Consider the following 18,796-nt stretch of genomic DNA (forward strand, 5'->3'; position numbering starts at 1 on the left):
AAATTGGCGTGTTCCTTTTTAAAGTGGCTACAATACATGTAAAATGTTAACATCAATATAAAATCTACCGCAGAGTTAGATAGCATGTGTGTTACGATTGTGTGTGTGTTCAGGTACAATTTGGCTGGAATTCTGCTGGATTGCTTGATATTATCACACGGCATGATTACATCCATACATTAGCATAATAACCCCCCAATACATTATGAATGATCCGTGTTCTTCATAATCTTGCTTCATCACTTGGCTTGCGAGTAAACAGAAGCACAAGATGAAGCACACCGTAGCAACGTCTTCTTTTGGGTCGATGGGAAATGTTCTTACGTTTGAGAAACTCTGGCCTTTACAACATTGAATCACTCCTTCGAGGATTGACTTCCTTCTTGGGACTGGTCTTGTTTTTGTTGAGGTAATTAAACCAATCTATCAAAATTAATTTGATAATGACATCCTGAAAAAAAATATATATATATTAATAATCTACACGTAAAAGTGTTAATTATCTGTGGTTCACATCTGACCCATTTATCAAGTGATTCATTATTTCCCGTTGTGTGTCAAAGATTCTTAAATTAAAGAAGCAGCTGAAGGAGTCTGAAGAAAAGAAGGCGGACGTCGCCGTGCCTGGAGCCTCCAACACGACCTGCACACAGAAACAAGCAGAGTTTCACAAGTAAGTTCTTCCAGCAATCGCACGAGAGCATGTCACCAGCACGTCACAACAAGCACGTCGGTAACGCATCACGAGCACGTCGCGAGCCCTGCGCGGGGGTGACGTAGAGTACCCCCTTGTGCTTCAAATGGATTGGTCCACGCGATCTCTCTTGAAATATAACAAGCTAACTGCCTGTCAATCAAAGGAGGTCGACACGTTGCAGCTTCGCCAAAGCAAACGTGAAACTTGACACGGGTGTGTGCGTGTGTGTGTGTGGCGCGGCAAACATAAGACTGAACAGGTAGTGTGCATGTAATACAGAGCAGGCTACTGATATCTCCACAGTAATGTGATGAAGCCACACTATGTTGGCACCACATCACATCACAGGGAGGTGCAGACACCACTCCTCCACATCACAGGGAGGTGCAGACACCACTCCTCCACATCACATCACAGGGAGGTGCAGACACCACTCCTCCAGCATCACATCACAGGGAGGTGCAGACACCACTCCTCCAGCATCACATCACAGGGAGGTGCAGACACCACTCCTCCAGCACCACATCACAGGGAGGTGCAGACACCACTCCTCCAGCACCACATCACAGGGAGGTGCAGACACCACTCCTCCAGCACCACATCACAGGGAGGTGCAGACACCACTCCTCCACATCACAGGGAGGTGCAGACACCACTCCTCCACATCACATCACAGGGAGGTGCAGACACCACTCCTCCAGCACCACATCACAGGGAGGTGCAGACACCACTCCTCCAGCACCACATCACAGGGAGGTGCAGACACCACTCATCCAGCACCACATCACAGGGAGGTGCAGACACCACTCCTCCAGCATCACATCACAGGGAGGTGCAGACACCACTCCTCCTCCACATCACAGGGAGGTGCAGACACCACTCCTCCACATCACATCACAGGGAGGTGCAGACACCACTCCTCCACATCACATCACAGGGAGGTGCAGACACCACTCCTCCAGCATCACATCACAGGGAGGTGCAGACACCACTCCTCCAGCATCACATCACAGGGAGGTGCAGACACCACTCCTCCAGCACCACATCACAGGGAGGTGCAGACACCACTCCTCCTCCACATCACAGGGAGGTGCAGACACCACTCCTCCAGCACCACATCACAGGGAGGTGCACCGCCTGCTTCCACGGCGCACCTCCCTGTGATGTGAGCCGCACGCGGGGTTTCTGCTGCTGCGTGAAGCCACGCGTACTTATCATCTTCCTCCTTCAAAAGATGCGCTTCAATGTTTTGTTTGACATTTCGAGGGCGGGAGGAGCGATAGGGAACGCGGGGGAGGAGAGCCGAGGGGACGACATCATCGACATTGCGGCAGCAAAGGTCAAGGGCCGGACTGAAAACGAGGACGGTCGTGTTTACACCACAGGCGCCTCGGTTTAGCCGCGCTCTGCGAGGGCGCTCCTATCCCCCCTTCCCCGACGTGACCGATTCATATTTTATAACAATGAGGGGAATACATAAAGAACAGAGACCCGGTTAGTTTAGAGCTATGTATTTTTGATGGGGATGTTTGCGTCGTTGTTTGTTTTTAATATAAATATACACATTAATATATTATATAAATGCCACGACGTCTCCGGTAAGGCAGAAGCGTTCCCATTCACTTCTCTCGGGAGGGATGCACATGGCATCTGTTGAAAGAGGGGGGGGGGGTCGGTTGGTTGGTTGGGGGGGGGGGGGGGGGGGGGGCTGCTGGAAAAGCTGAATGAGTCTCACTCCCACGCGTTTCATTCACTGGCATCGGAATTCACAACTCTCACAATGGAGAGGCTCTGAAGACGGGCTGCACGCTCCTCACGCTATTAAAAATTCAGCAGTCTAGCAAGGCCACGGCGGCACCTACGTCACTGGGGTTACATCGGAGAGTGCAGTCGCATCTCCGCAACACGCTTCCCCTCCCCCCCCCCATCTTACTTATTTACCCGCACCAGGGTTAGAAATTAACATTTCGGGGGCACTGAATTTTTATGATGATAAACGGTTATTAAACATCCTTATCATTTAAAATACAACTCAATTAATCTAATCTCCACGACTCCATCGTACTCCGCTTTAAATTTTTTTATTTGAGGACCTGGGGAATCTGCTTCTCAGACTCTTTTTCCTTCTTTTTATAGTTTGATAAAAAAAATGCTCCATCTTGTCTGTCTTCAAAATGCCATCAAATGCTGGGGAGAGTGACGTCGACATCGGCGTCTGATCAAAACAGATTTAATAAATCACGTCTTTCACTCGTCAGTTAAATAAATAGTAATTTTTCGACTGTTTGATAACGTACTGTTAATGACATTAATAATGTCTCCATATATATATATCATTAGTAAACTGTCTGGAGCTTTTTGTCCCCCCCCGGCCCCCCTTAACATGAGGGAAGCCGAGAACGCATAGCTGTCAGTGCGCACAGGGGTGAAATTGTGTGTCACAGCTGGGAGCGTTGCAGTGTTTGCAATGGAGGAGAAGTTTGGTTCACTTGTAAATAAACTATTCACATAAATGAAACAAAACGTAATGTTAATGTCTCCATCAGGGTTTCCGTTAGAAAATACTGGGGCCGGTCTCCGTGTCCTGGAAGATTTCAATCTCCCGGACAAATGTGAGAAATTCCGGTCAGTTTATTGAGCTTAAAATCAATTGATAGGCAGGCTATATAAAGAATGACATCCTCAAGGCATGTAGATTTATAATATTTTAACTTAAAACTAGGCAACTTTTGCGTATATACATTAATATATTCCAAATAAAATAAGTCCCTCGAGACTCCGTGCTGCTGCTGACTTGAAATCAAATAGGTGGGCAGTCGGCCCGACATTAACAGCAGTCTGTTATAATCAAATTTTTACGAGCTAACTAATTCCGTTATATTGGACATTTGTATTAATTATATCAAGTGAAGAACTGATAAATTTGGCAGAGAGAGACGGCAACATTATCGTGGGGTTCAACGTTGCGTGATCGCTGAAACCAATGGCAATCTCCGCCTCCCAACGAAGCGATAAACTCATCCCAATAGTCTGCAGCCGCAGAGCCAGCGGCGCTATCAGGTCGGATCTGGGGACCGCTCAGCATTTACAACATCTAGGGAGGCCAGTCATTTACAAGTAGCCTGATTCTCTGCTAGGCATCCATGTTATTTTGATCATGGACTCTTGCTCTGGTAACTATTTGTTCTGATTTGTGATTTTAATTCTGTATTTTACTGTTAATTGTATTCTATCTTTTAGAAAAGCCTCAATGGACTGGTGATGTAAAACTAGCACTTGTGCTATAAACACACAAAACAACACATCTGGTCTGTCCACTGTGACTGGTCCAATGTAGCTGTGGTGTCTATTTTAAATAAACGTTTTCATTCATTCATTCATTCATTCATTCATTCATTCAGGGAGGCCAGTCATTCCATTCACATGTAGCCTAATTTTCTTCTAGGCATCCAGGGAGGTCAGTCATTTAGGGTTGGGTACTGTTCACATTTGAACCGATACCGGTACCCAACGGTACCCTTTTTTTCTCTGTACTTTAGTCTCTAAAAATGTAATATACGTACCCCAGTTGTAAAAAATAAACAAAAATTAAAAAAATGTAAAACTTCAAATAATTAATTTATTATTTATTTAGAACAATTTGTTAATATATATATATAATATTGCAGCGAGCGTTGTCTGCATCTAGCTTTGTAAAATGTAACCCCACTTGCGACCATTTTCGGCATGCCATTGCCCCGACTGCTTTGTTGTTGAATCGAGTCAAATCCTAGGTAAGCGTGTTGTGCGCGTGAATGTTAACGTGAGCGTGCGGCACACTTCATAGGTTTCGTTTTGCGGTATTAGGGCTGTCAAAATAGTATAGTCGGGTTAACTCGCCATCGCTTGAGCGCCAGTCACAAGTATAGTCGGGTTTTAATCGTTATTTATTTTATTAGCGATATCCATTCATTTTCATCCATCCAACCTGATGTTATTGTTGGGAATGGGTCTGAGCTTGCAAAAGGGCAAATACCGCCGCCTATCGTCTCCCGGATGGTATTGCACATAATTGGATTGGATTGGCTGGGGATGTGCATAAAAAGAAAATAAAAAATCCGGTCCGGGTTTTGCTTCTCGAGCATGCAGTATCGTTGTACCACGTTGACTTGGGGGACTGGGAGCAGCGTGGATTATGTGTTTTGGACTATAACGTTGGATCAATGGACACGATCGATATTTGGAATGGCGATCAGGAATTGGATTAATCTTTTTGCAGAACATCTGATGTGAGGTAAGGACTCTATGTTACCAGTCTTGGGTTAATCAGATGTTTTTTTCATAGCGATCACAACGTGTGTGTGTGTGTGCGTGCCGTTGGCGCTGAGCAAGGCACGGATAAGAGATTTTTCAGCCAGCTTTTGTATCGTGCATAAGGACACATATACTATCGATAATCTAGCGTTTATTTGAAAACTATTCATAAATCAGCCGAAAAATGACAACGTGTTTTGTGTATTCCACTAAAGGGCTATTTCTCTGGAATTACTAGAAATCTCCAAAACTATACTCTTATTCAAAACGGTATCAAACGGAAATGTATAGATGAAAAAACAATCCGTTTTGTACATGTTGACTGCAAGCAAGTCATTGATAAGTGACTCGTGTATTAGACCCATAGCCATAATTTAAGATATATTTTAAGCACTCACAAATTTCCCCGTCCTCCCATTGATTAAAACGCTGGCGTGCTAGCCCTAATTTGGTTATATAGGCCCGGCGCTGAATGTGTTAAAATAGTCTTTGAATCTAAATATACTTTATTTGTGTTGATTTTACATTAATTCCATGATTTTACTCAAGTAAATATCTGTTACAAGCTTCGGTCTTAAGTAGATGCTATTTTTTATCTAGATTAATTACAGAAAATTGTGAGATTAATTAGGAAAAATTTTAATCTATTGACGGCACTAAAAATATATATAAAAAAATTTGCTTAGCACAATGAATGGTTAGCCTTCGGGAGAGGTGTTAGCTGGACAATGCCTAGGGCCCTAGGCTAACCAACACTGTCCGCTTCCATTCATTGTGCTAAGTAGGGATGCACCGAATGGGAAATTCTTGGCCGAAAAACCGATACCGAAAATAGGAAACAGTTGGCCGAATGCCGAAAATTCTTAATATAAATATATATATAATGTTAAAAAAATTGTTCAGCTACCTGATTATGGCAAAATACATGATTATGGCAAAACTTAACGTAAATAATATTAATAATCACTATTATGGGCCCATAATTTTTTTTATTTTTTTGTATCTCTTTCTCAGATTTTTCTCTGTTTTCTCCCCGTCCCAATTTAGTCGTTGTGCCAATTCCCCCCCCTCCCCTACCTGGTTGTTGTGCGCATGTTCTCCTACTTGTCGGTACAAGGGAACCCTGAAGTATCCGCACTCTTCCTCCGACACGTGCGGCGACAGCCAGTGGCTCTCTTCTCACCTGGCAGCGAGGGCTCTCATTGGTGAAGTGTAACGCGTGGGAGGTCACGCTGCCTTCCTCAAGTCCTGCCTCCGCTGAGCAAGCGCCCAGACCTGACCTGTAGGCATCGCTGTCCACAACGCCAGTTTCCCACCCACGGCTTCCCTCCCCCTAACCCAGCCAAACGAGTTAGTATAGCGATCAGCCCAAGTCAAGGCAATGCTGACTCCGGGAGTCGAGACCGCAGCCTCTAGCATTGGTGACGAGCGCAATCTCTGCTATGCCACCTGACCGCCTCCATAAAACATTTATTCAGCACTTTTGAATGCATACATTAATTCCAGACTGACTGCTGAAAGATTGTACAATTTAAACATTTTCTCTTTGCATACAACAAAATGTGCATTAAAGTCAAGTGCATTTTCTTTTCTCTGTAGGATAACTACCGGTACAACAAAGTGCATTCAGAACAAAGCCAAGGTGCTTTAAAACTGCATAAAGATCTGCATAAAGACACACGAGAGGGAGAATAGCTTATAGCAGACTTAATGATGTTACTGTAGTGGCTACTGTCATAATTCACAGCGTTCTAGCCTACACGGAAGGACTGTTGTATTTACTACATCTCCTGTCACTCTTAGCGGGGGATGACGTAGCTTAAGAGAGACTAGTGAAAGTGAGGAATGGAAGCGTTGTTAGCTAGCTTAACTGTTGTGAAGGGCCAGATTAAAACTGAGAATCTACCTTTAATGTTTGATATACTTTGTATATTATTTATATATACACGGAATATCCCTTTACCTGCGTTCAAACCAGAGTAATATTCGCTCTCCTTATTGGACAGCGCCCTAGGCGCCACCTCGCAAGCCCCCAACGTCAGGTTCAAAGACAAGTTCAGGCATGTCAGAACATGCCCGGAGACAGCGTATTGATCCCAGACAAGGACTGCGGTTTGGGACTAGATAATCACTTAAGTATATATACAGCGCAAGGTGCGCACAGCAGTTAGTTAACCTTAGATCACCTGCTTGTCCATCTAAACAAGCCAACGTAGTTCATCGTGTAAATTGAGCACTCGTGCGTTGAGAACATGTGCGAATAGAATAGTAAAGTGTCAGAGTTTAATGCAGTAACGTCAAGTTCGACCTAATCTAATGTGAAGTAAATAGTCATTCATTTATTGTATATCGTGCAACCACAGTTCGTTCGTGTGTAGCATTACCCAGCGGTTCGTCGTGTTTTAGCTAGTGTACCTTAGCCAGGGTGTGTGGCCTAAATACGTCGCCCGCACCCGAGGAGGCCTAGTCGGAGAACCGTTGGACATGTGCACAGGAGAACCAGCGTCGGCGATTGCAGAACCATTACTGGTTGGATTATATTGATTTGGAACGTGTTACCCGGAGAAGAGCCTCGTTGATTTCCACTGTCGTTTGGGATTCAACCTCGTGAGGATTACAACTCGGGCTGGCCTCATGGACAGAGGCTGGCTAGCTGTCATCAGTGCTATCGAGCATTTGGATTACAATTATTGCTTTGCTGCTGATCGTTGGATTTACAAGGACCGACTCCTGTACGTGGAGTCTCTTTATTCTTCATTGAATCAGACTGAGTATCCGAACATTCCTCTACCCTCCAGGCCTTACACCCCGGAGGGAACCCATTGTCTCCAGGCGGTACCAGCGTTGCCTTATATAGTTGCTATTATACGACAGGTGGCGTCAACTTAGACCCATCGTAGGAATCCTGCTATTCCCAGTGACTCATGCTGCTGACTGACTTTATTCATATTCTTCGCCATACAAGCGCGACCCTAATTCTCATTCTGTAACCTAATGTTGCATAATAATAGAATACCCTCAAATACTATTTCTTTGTCAATGCCGTGTTCTTGTGTTCTTAGAGTGTTCACCATCTATATTTGATGTACTGTCTGGCCAGTAATTAAAGTACATAATTAGCAGTGGTTTAATCTATCCCAATCTTTAATACAGTCAGGGTTTTGTAACCCCTCAGTTACATTAACGCTAACATTAAGTTAAAAAGGTTTTTAACTGCGACGGGCATATAGTAATGGCGAGGATATAAAGCATGTTAAAGATGCATTTATTGGACGTGTTGCTCGCAGAGTTTACATAAAAACAGCGCAACTCACAAGAGGAGTTATCACAGGCTGTAGAACGCAGGACTGAAGAGCTCACGTTACACGTTGCGCATGTAATGACTGAAGCCGCGTTTTGATTATGTCATCACAACAACACCTTAGGTTACGAACGTAACCCTGTTCTTTGACATTTGGTGATATTTTGTTCGGTGCTAAAACCCTTTTGGCCGAAAGTGCCTTTTTGAAAAAATGTCTGACGATAATTTTCCGTGGCCGAATATTCGGTGCATCCCTAGTGCTAAGCTAGGCTAGCGTGCAGCCAGATAGCTTTCTACTGAACGCACAGAGAGGAAACTGGTATCTATCTTCTTGTCTCTCTCTGAACGAGACGGTAAGCTAATTTCCCAAAATGTTGCCGTGTTCCTTTCAAAGTAGTTGGGCACTCTGGACTGGGCAGGAGGCAGCATGGGGCTGGACCGGGCAGGAGGCAGCATGGTGCTGGGCTGGGCAGGAGGCAGCATGGTGCTGGACCGGGCAGGAGGCAGCATGGTGCTGGACCGGGCAGGAGGCAGCATGGTGCTGGGCTGGGCAGGAGGCAGCATGGTAGTGGGCTGGGCAGGAGGCAGCATGGTGGTGGGCAGGAGGCAGCATGGGGCTGGGCAGGAGGCAGCATGGTGGTGGGCAGGAGGCAGCATGGTGGTGGGCTGGGCAGGAGGCAGCATGGTGGTGGGCTGGGCAGGAGGCAGCATGGTGCTGGGCAGGAGGCAGCATGGTAGTGGGCTGGGCAGGAGGCAGCATGGTGGTGGGCAGGAGGCAGCATGGTGGTGGGCAGGAGGCAGCATGGTGCTGGGCAGGAGGCAGCATGGTGGTGGGCTGGGCAGGAGGCAGCATGGTGGTGGGCAGGAGGCAGCATGGTGGTGGGCAGGAGGCAGCATGGTGCTGGGCAGGAGGCAGCATGGTGCTGGGCAGGAGGCAGCATGGTGGTGGGCAGGAGGCAGCATGGTGGTGGGCTGGGCAGGAGGCAGCATGGTGGTGGGCAGGAGGAATGATGTTATTAATTGTGATGACATTGACATCGGCTGTGATATCTTTTTTTTTAAGATCTGTGAGGTAATGCAATTATTCTCCAGGAAAGGGAGACAAAGTAAAGGCAAAGGTCAATCTCTCCCCTGTAGGGTTGGGCATCGTTTGGATTTTAACGTCTCAAAGTTTGCATCAAGACCAGTCAGAGATGACATCCCCGTCCTTATGCTAAAACAAATCACCAGAGCTGAAGTGTCTAAAATCATCAGGTCACTAAAATTCTCCAAAGCTAAAGATGTGTTTTGGCCTTGATACAAACTTTATTAAAACTAACATGAAGTCGGCGGTCAGGTGGCGTAGCGGAGATTGTGTGCGTCACCAAACGCCGGAGACGCTGGATTCGCCTGTTCGAATCCAGCTCACAGCTCCGGCGTTGTCACCAGCTTGGCTGGCCGTTCACACTAATACAATTGGCTGTATTAGAGGGTGGGAAAGCTGGCGGGGTTGTAAACAGCGACTCCTACAGTTCGGTCGGGGCGCCTGCTCAGCGCGGATAGGATCTAAGGGGGGTAGTGTGATCCTTCCACACGTTACACCCTCTCAGTGAGAGTCCGCGCTGCCAGGTGAAAAGAAGCGGTTGATTGGCTAGACGTGTGTCGGAGGAAGTACGTGATAGCCTCCACTCTCCCAGACCGACTGTGGGGGGTAAGTGCGCAGCAACCAGGAAGGGGATTGGGAATTGGCATAACGACTAACATTGGGATGGGAGAAAATCGGAGGAAAAAGGAGGGGGGAAAAGATAAAAAAAAAAACTAACATGAAGTCACTGTTGGAACCGATTACACATCTGATCAATCTTTCAATCACAACAGGTTCTGTTCCATCCTCAGTGATGTCTATTTTTAAATCCGGTGAAGAAACAGATATGGCCAACTACAGACCAATTAGCAATGTCCTCCCAGTCATCTCCAAGGTAGCAGAAATATGGATAGTCAAGTCAGGCTAATCATTGAACACCTCGACAAAGGTCATGTCTCATATATGACTAACTCCATTACACCCCATGCAGTTTGGTTTCCATCCTTATCACTCCACTGAAGCGGCAAATAACGTGTTCCTTGAAAGGGTTGAGTGGCTTTTGGATGTGAATCACTGTGTTGTTGCTGTTTTTTTGGACCTCAAAAAGGCATTTGACATCGTCAATCACCAGGTTTTATTATCCACGCTAACTCACTTTAACCCTTTCTGCTGAAGCAATTGACTGGTTCAAATCATACTTATCAAGTAGGACTCAGTGTGTTTGTGTTGACCATGCGTAACCGTGCATGCTCAGTTGGGGTCCCACAAGGATCCCCTGCATCTGCTTTTTTCCTTGTACATAAATGATCTACCTGCAGACATAGATTTTTGTATCTACTTTTTCTCCCCATTTTCTATTTTTCTCCCATCCCAATTTCGTATTATCCAATTCTACCCTCCCCTGTTTTGAACGTTGTTAGACCATGCCTCCCACTGGTCGGCTGCACTGTGGACCAAGCCTTGCATCACGTGTCCCCTCCGGTACACGAGGAGGCAGCTGTTTCATCTTTTCACCTGTACAGCGCGATCTCTCAGCGGCAATGAGTAACGTGTGGGAGGGACACGCTGCCCCCGTTGCTTCCTGATTCTGCTGTACAGGCGCACCAACCGACCTGTAGGAGTCGCTGTCCACAACGTCCGATCCCCACCCACCAGCTTTCCCACCCCCTAATACTGCCAATTGTATTTGTATGAACGACCAGCCATGCCGGAAGCAACGCCGAGAGCTGGGCTCGAACCCAGCATCTCCTGCGTTATTGGCGAGCGCCTTGCCCACTGCGCAACTTAGCCGCCCTATATATATATATATATATGCCAGGGGGTCCACATCCAGATGTATGCAGATGATGCTGTCATTTTTACACATGGAAAAAAGTAGTGATGCACGATATATCGGCCGCCGATATAATATCGGCCGATATGGCAGTTTTTTTTACACATCGGTATCGGTCCGATATCAAGATATTTTAAAAAAAATACATGTTTTGGTCTTAAATAGTTTCAAAATATCAGTAATTTCTGAAAATAAGTTACAAAAGTAAAAGAAAAATGCGTTTTGGAAAATAGCTCTTTATTTGATTATCATAAAGTGTTTTCTATACAGAGATATCGACATCGGTAAATATCGGTATCGGCCAGAACAGCAATATTAATATCGGTTATCGGTATCGGCCACAATTTTCACAACGGTGCATCACTAGAAAAAAGCAATCTGAGGCGTCCTTGACCTTGACATCTGTGCTGACCAGTATAGAGAGCTGGCTAATCGGTTCATGTCTTCTGTTGAACACCAAGAAAACTGTCTGTATGATATTTTCCAAAAGGCCAATCATCACGCAAAGTTCCAGGAGCAGTTTGAACTGGTACAACAGTTCAAATACCTCGGTGTCATTTGAAAATTGCAAATACCATCAGATTCAACCTACGGAACTTTAAACACATCAGACCATTTCTAACCACTAGTGCTGCTAAAACATACTTATATTGTCTGATTCTATCTCATATTGAGTACTGTCACACAAACTGGTCTTTTACAGGTGTCACCATCCTCAAACCCTGGCTTCTCAGCTCTGGTCCAGCTGAAGTCAAAGCAGAGGAACATATTGGACATTGAGCATGACCTCAGAGTTGCTTTGTCTACCATCACCCCAGACTTTGAGACTCTTGTCAGGAGCAAACAACATCCCCAGTTATACCATTAGTTCCCTGGGATGTTAAGCTAAGAAGTCTGCTAAGAAGGATATATTATTTATTATTATTATTATTATTATTATTATTATTATTATTATTATTATTATTATTATTATTATTATTATTATTTTATTTCATTGTGTTTTTAGCCCTAGTTGCACTTTTGTTGCAACCCCAGTTATCCCATTAGTTCCCCCAAACTTACTGTCGGTCTGTTATGTTAAGCTAAGAAGTCTGCTAAGAGCCCGGAAAAGGAGCCGCGCCCACAGGAATCGGTGATGGAGGGTGTGACAGAAATAATCGTTAGATTAGTCGACTAATCGAAAAAATTATCAACAGATTAGTCGACTACCAAAATAATCGTTAGTTGCAGCCCTACTCTTGGGTATCATCACTGTCATAATGGAAAAATACAGTTTTCTTAGTTTTTCAAATGTCTGGTCTGTATGATTTACAAGACATTACACGGACTCTGTCCTCCTCCCCTGGGAGAATTAATAAAAAAAAGTATGATCGTGGTCATATGACTAGGTCGACCTCTAGAGAGGATTGCGAGGTGCAGCGCCGACGCACCACTTTCCGTCAGAATGTATTGTCAGTGGTAGGCGGCTGGGTGGCGTAGCGGAGATAAAAACAAAAAAAAATTATCGTCAGTGCAGGGAAGTATGCTGTGGACCGGCTCTACTAGACTGAACCACCAATAGCCTCTAAAAACGTATCTAGTGAAATTATTTGTTTCAGTAAAATCTCTTCACATATTGGAATGTTTGATTGATTGATTGAAAACTTTATTAACAGATTGCAGAATTGCAGAGGATGAGATCCCTGCTGAACTGATTAAGAACTCTGGTGACCGATGCATCGAGCTCCTTGTGAAACTGGTAAACAACATCTATAACTCAGGAAATATTCCAAATGATTTCCTAAAATCAATGTTCATTCCGATCCCAAAGACCGGAAGAGCCACAGAATGCAACAATTACATGACGATCAGTTTGATATCTCATGCATCAAAAGTACTCCTGAAAATCATCAAGAACAGAATAGAACCCATAATTGAACATCAGCTCTCGGATAGCCAAATGGGTTTTCGCAAAGGAAAAGGAACAAGAGATGCAATCTGCCAACTCAGAATCATTGGTGAAAAATCGATAGACCAACAGAAGAAGCTGTATATTTGCTTCATCGATTTCACGAAGGCCTTCGACAGAGTTGAACATACAACATTGATGAGAACAATGGAAGAATTCAAAATACCAGTTTCTGACCGAAGAATAATTGCCAACTTATACTGGAGGCAGAAGGCTAATATTAGAATAGGAAAGGAGAAATCAAGAGACTTCCCGGTGGAGAAGGGTGTAAGACAAGGATGCATCTTGTCCCCTGTACTCTTTAATATGTACAGTGAATCACTGATGAAAAAAGGTCTGAGAGGAGGGAAAGGAGTAAAACTTGGCGAAGAGAACATCACCAATATAAGATACGCGGATGACACTGCTATAGTCTGTAACTGTCAAGAAGATCTACAGGACATGATCAATAAGCTGAATGTCGAATGCAAAAACTATGGAATGTCACTAAACACAAAGAAAACTAAAGTAATGATCATTGAAAAAACACCAGGAACTGTTTGTAAAATACAGGTGGATGGAGAAAAACTTGAACAAGTGAAGGAGTACATGTACCTTGGAAGCTGGATCAGTGAAGGTGGAAGAGCTAACATGGACATTAAGAGAAGAACCGGAATTGCAAAGGGCGCATTCTGGAACCATAAAGAATTATTGAGAAGAAACATAAGTTGGAAAACGAAGACCAGGATTTTGGAAAACTTATGTTATGTCAGTCTTTTCATACGGAGCCGAAGCATGGACGCTGAATGAAGAGGCAAAGAGGATGATAGACTCTTTTGAAATGTGGACACTGAGGAAGATGCTGAAGATAACATGGAAGGATAAGATCAAGAATGAGGAGGTACTGAGAAGAGCGGATATGCAAGGAGGACAGCTGCTGGAGAGGTTGAAAAAGAGAAAGATGGAGTTGTGCAGGCATGTTCTGAGAGGATCCAGCGGGGAGATGTTCAAGAAGGTGGTGATGGGGAAGGTGGATGGAAAGAGAGGAAGTGGAAGACCAAGAAGAGGCTGGGTAGACGACGTCTGTGATTGGAGTGGAGTGAGAGGCGGAGTCACGGAGTTTGAGAGAAGAAGTGGGGACAGAATGGGTTGGAGAGTGATAGGCAACCTTCGGAACGAAGAAGCCACCTAATGATGATGAATGGTACGGTACGGCTCAATACACACAATTATTAAGGGGATGCAGATCAGAGAAAGACTTTTGTCTTGTTTACATCAGGGTCCCCCATTTTCAATTCATAATGACATTTATGACTGTTACATTTGTGACATACAAGATATGCAAATATACAGAACTGTTAACAGAGATCCTTACAGAAAATATATACATACGAGGGGGAGGAAACTGTACATTAGGAGTGGGTGGGAGGGGGGGTTTGGACATTTAAAAGCCTCAGACTGCATGCATGTTGGCTGTAGAGTCTAGACTGTTTATCTGTATATCAGGAAATGCATCCGCTGCCCTCCAGTAGTTGATTCAAGATAAAACACAAGGTATGATTATGCACAGCAGACATTGGGCCTCATTCTCGAAGCGATATAAGAACAGACTTTGCTCTTAACTAGCATTTCTTCTTATTTTGTTCTTACCTGGGATTCAGCAATGTTTACATTTTTTAGCTTTTCTCTTAGGCCAGACCAAATTCTAAGAGTGGTCGAGAGCACTCTTACCGAGATAAGGAACTTGTACCCAGATAATAATAAAAAAAAGCCTACCATTGGTCAATTGCTCCCAAATACGACTTTAAAATCCCAGAACCTTTCAATAATAACAATAATTATTATTATAACTTATTTCGTGTGTTCTGCTTCTGAAATGGATTATATATTGCTGTTAGAACAGTTAGATGCTCTGGCCGCCCAAGCCGTACGCATAGAATGCATATCATCTAGATATATTTGCAGAGCCAGATGAGTGGCTGCTTAACCATTTCAGATTGAGATGTATGCAATATGAGCATCAACTCAGACACAACACACGCCACAGTCGTTCAGTATTGACAAAGCCTACATTGCTGGAACGATTCATTTCACACATATACAATACGTATAAGTATTTATTTGTCATCATGTTGTGAAGGGCCAGATTAAAGCTGAGAATCTACATTTATTGTTTTATATACATTGTATATTATTTATATATACACGGTATATCCCTTTAAGCCTGCGTTCGAATCATAGTAATATTCGCTTTCCTTATTGGATAACGCCATCGGCGCCAGACCGCAAGCCCCCAAAGTCAGGTTCAAAGGCGAGTCCGGGCATGTCGTAACATGCCCGGAGACAGCGTATTGATTCGAGACGAGAACTGAGGTTCGGCACTAGATAGCCACTTAAGTATATATGCGGCGGCAGGTGCGAACAGTAGCTGTTCATCCAGATTCAACGTTCATCAAGTTCGGTAACAGTGAAGTGAGCAGCAGTGCGTCTAACAGAGCGTTGAGAACCACGTGCGTAGTGAATAGTAAAAGTGTCAGATTTAATGCAGTAACGTCAAGTTCGACTTAGCTTAATGTGAAGTAAAGAGTCGTTAATTATTGTGTATCGTGCCAACAGTAGTTCGTTCGTGTATAGCATTACCCAGCAGTTCGTTCGTTTAGCTAGTGGACCTTAGCCAGTGCGCGTGGACTAAATACATTGGTACCAGCACACGAGGAGGCCTAGTCGGAGAACCTACTGGACATGTGCACAGGAGAACCGACGGCGGCGATTGCAGAACCAGTATTGGTTGGATTATATTGATTGTGGAACGTACTACCCGGAGAAGAGCATCGTTAATCTCCACTGTCGTTTGGATTTAACACCGTGAGGATCTACATTCGGGCTGGCCTCATGGACCGAGGCTAGCTGGCTATTATCATTGCTATTGGGCAATTGGATTACAGTTATTGCTTTTGATGCTGAGCTTTGGATTACAAGGACTGGCTTCTGTACGTGAATCCCCTTCTTCTTCAATTGATCAGACTGAGTATCCGAACATTCCTCTCTCCTCCAGAACTTACAACTCTGGGAGGAACCCATTATCTCCAAGCGGTACCAGCGTTGCCCTCTATAATTGCCATTCTACGCCAGGCGGCGTTAGCCTAGTACTCCATCGTAGGAATCATTCTATTCCCATTGACTTATGCTACTGACTGACTTTATGCCTATTCTTCGCCATACAAGCGCGACCCTAATTCTCATATCTGTAACAATTACTGCATAATAATAAATACCCTCAAATTAGGGCTGGGCGATATGACCAAAAACGTTATCGCGATAAAATTATAAAATTATTTTCATATAACTCGATATCGATAATTATCGTCGATATAATGTCTGTCAAGTTTAATTAACTTTTTATGCCCGGCGCCGATGGACGGGCTATTAATAGACTTATTTTTCTGCTGTGAATGTCTCGAGTTGATGTCGTCATCAGTCCGCGCACGTTAGCCAGAGCGAGCAGTACTGTGTATCCCATGACAATGTACTAGTAAATATCCCTAAAATACTCTGTTCCGCCACAATACATTGCAACGACGTCCACCGTATATCGCACACTACTCTAACCATGGCATCAGAATTCTCGCCACACACATACTCGGCACGTAAATATATAAAAACAGCGACGTGCAAGCTAGTTAACCTAGCCAGCTTCGTTTACAAGCGATGTATCCCATGACAATGTACTAGTAAATATCCCTAAAATACTCTGTTCCGCCACAATACATTGCAACGACGTCCACCGTATATCACACACTACTCTAACCGTGGCATCAGAATTCTCGCCACACACATACTCGGCACGTAAATATATAAAAACAGCGACGTGCAAGCTAGTTAACCTAGCCAGCTTCGTTTACAAGCGATGTATTCCATGACAATGTACTAGTAAATATCCCTAAAATACTCTGTTCCGCCACAATACATTGCAACGACGTCCACCGTATATCACACACTACTATAACCGTGGCATCAGAATTCTCGCCACACACATACTCGGCACGTAAATATATAAAAACAGCGACGTGCAAGCTAAGTATCCTAGCAGCCTTGAGTCCTGAGCTCAGCTGTGGTGCGTAAGGACGTCATCACGTAACGTTGGTTGTTAGTGGTGAGTGTGCTGAGCCGAGGCTGAACGGAGCCAAACTTGGAAAATCGATATATCGAAACTTTGCGACCACGTTTCATGTTTATTTCGAGGAAATAATTTATCGCGATATTTATCGTTATCGTTTTATCGCCCAGCCCTACCTCAAATGATATTTCTTTGTCAGTGCCGTGTTATTATGAGTGTCTGCCATATATTAGATGTACTGTCTGGCCAGTAATTAAAGTACATACCTAGCAGTGGTTTAATCTATCACAATCTTTAATACAGTCAGGGTTTTGTAACCCCTCAGTTACACATCAGATTAACACACACATGCGATGGGTGACCCACAGGAACACACACATGCACTGAGTCGTGAGATGTGCGTGCGTGTGTGTGTGCCTACGTGCGCTCGGACGTGCGCTAAGGCTGCCTTGCTAAGACATTTATTTATTTCTGGAGCATTAAATTAATTTATCCTCTCTGGTTGGATGGTGTATTGTACGTGTGCTGTATAATAACAATACATTTTGAATCTAATCTCATTTTGAGATCAGTCGTAACTCGCAAATCGCTTCCTGTTGAATGGATCAGCATGCAATACCAAACCTCTCGAGCTGTTTTGCATACATCTCATACACCTGCTGCCTGGTACTGCACCTGGTACTACTGCCTAGTACTGCTGCTTGGTACTGCTGCCTGGTACTGCTGCCTGGTACTGCACCTGGTACTACTGCCTAGTGCTGCTGCTTGGTACTGCTGCCTGGTACTGCTGCTTGGTACTACTGCGTGCCTGGTACTGGACCTGGTACTGCTGCCTGGTACTGCATCTGGTACTGCTGCCTGGTACTGCACCTGGTACTGCACCTGGTACTGCATCTGGTACTGCTGCCTGGTACTGCAGTGCAAGCCTTCCAATGAACACCTCGGCCACCAAGCATGTTAGGGACTTAATTTAATTTCAAACCTTTATTTAAACTCGAAAGGCAACTGAGGTTTCCCTCATTCACAGTCATGTCGAGTGTACATAGAGTTGAGCAAAAATAACTTTAACACATTCCCGCCCGACCACGGATATGTCCGTGTTTCGGCGCCATGCTTAAAAAAGGACCAACCAAGGTTGTTTTGGCTTTTATTCCATTTTAATAACCTACTCAATGTCACCGAGCAGCACTGCAGATTTACCCCACTCTTCGAATTCTGAAAAGTGCATTACCGGCCAGATCCTCTTAGGGGCGCTGTCTCGATAATGCAGTGTTCCCTGTGGCAGAACGGTGCCTTTTTTTTATTTATTTTTTTTACTTTCAATGGAGTTTCCAGTTAGCTGGATTCTATATGTGTAGCCTGTAGCTTGGAATACCTTTTGCGACGCCGAATTCACTATGCAGTAAAGGAATATATCATCAGCCTATGGACATATCGATCTACCAGATGGCGATTGATAACTGGGAAATCCTTTTGGGGATCCAACCGGCCCACGGTAAGATCTTTTTCACATAAATGACATGCTGATCAGGCCTTGCTTCACTTTGTTAGCCAACCAGCGATC

The 18,796-nt window shown here is 44.4% G+C and overlaps 1 protein-coding gene across 1 annotated transcript in view; it reads left to right on the top strand.

The window, feature by feature from the left end:
* kif18a (kinesin family member 18A) overlaps nt 1-18,796 on the top strand; it is a 162,416-nt gene that overhangs the window by 60,355 nt on the left and 83,265 nt on the right. Inside the window, exon 9 of the mRNA XM_084308238.1 lies at nt 564-673. Within this exon, the coding sequence (XP_084164364.1) occupies nt 564-673 (110 nt within the window). The remainder of the gene's footprint in view (nt 1-563; nt 674-18,796) is intronic.

Source organism: Notolepis coatsorum (assembly GCF_963971535.1).
Source record: "Notolepis coatsorum genome assembly, chromosome: 2".
In the NCBI taxonomy this organism is placed as follows: domain Eukaryota; kingdom Metazoa; phylum Chordata; class Actinopteri; order Aulopiformes; family Paralepididae; genus Notolepis; species Notolepis coatsorum.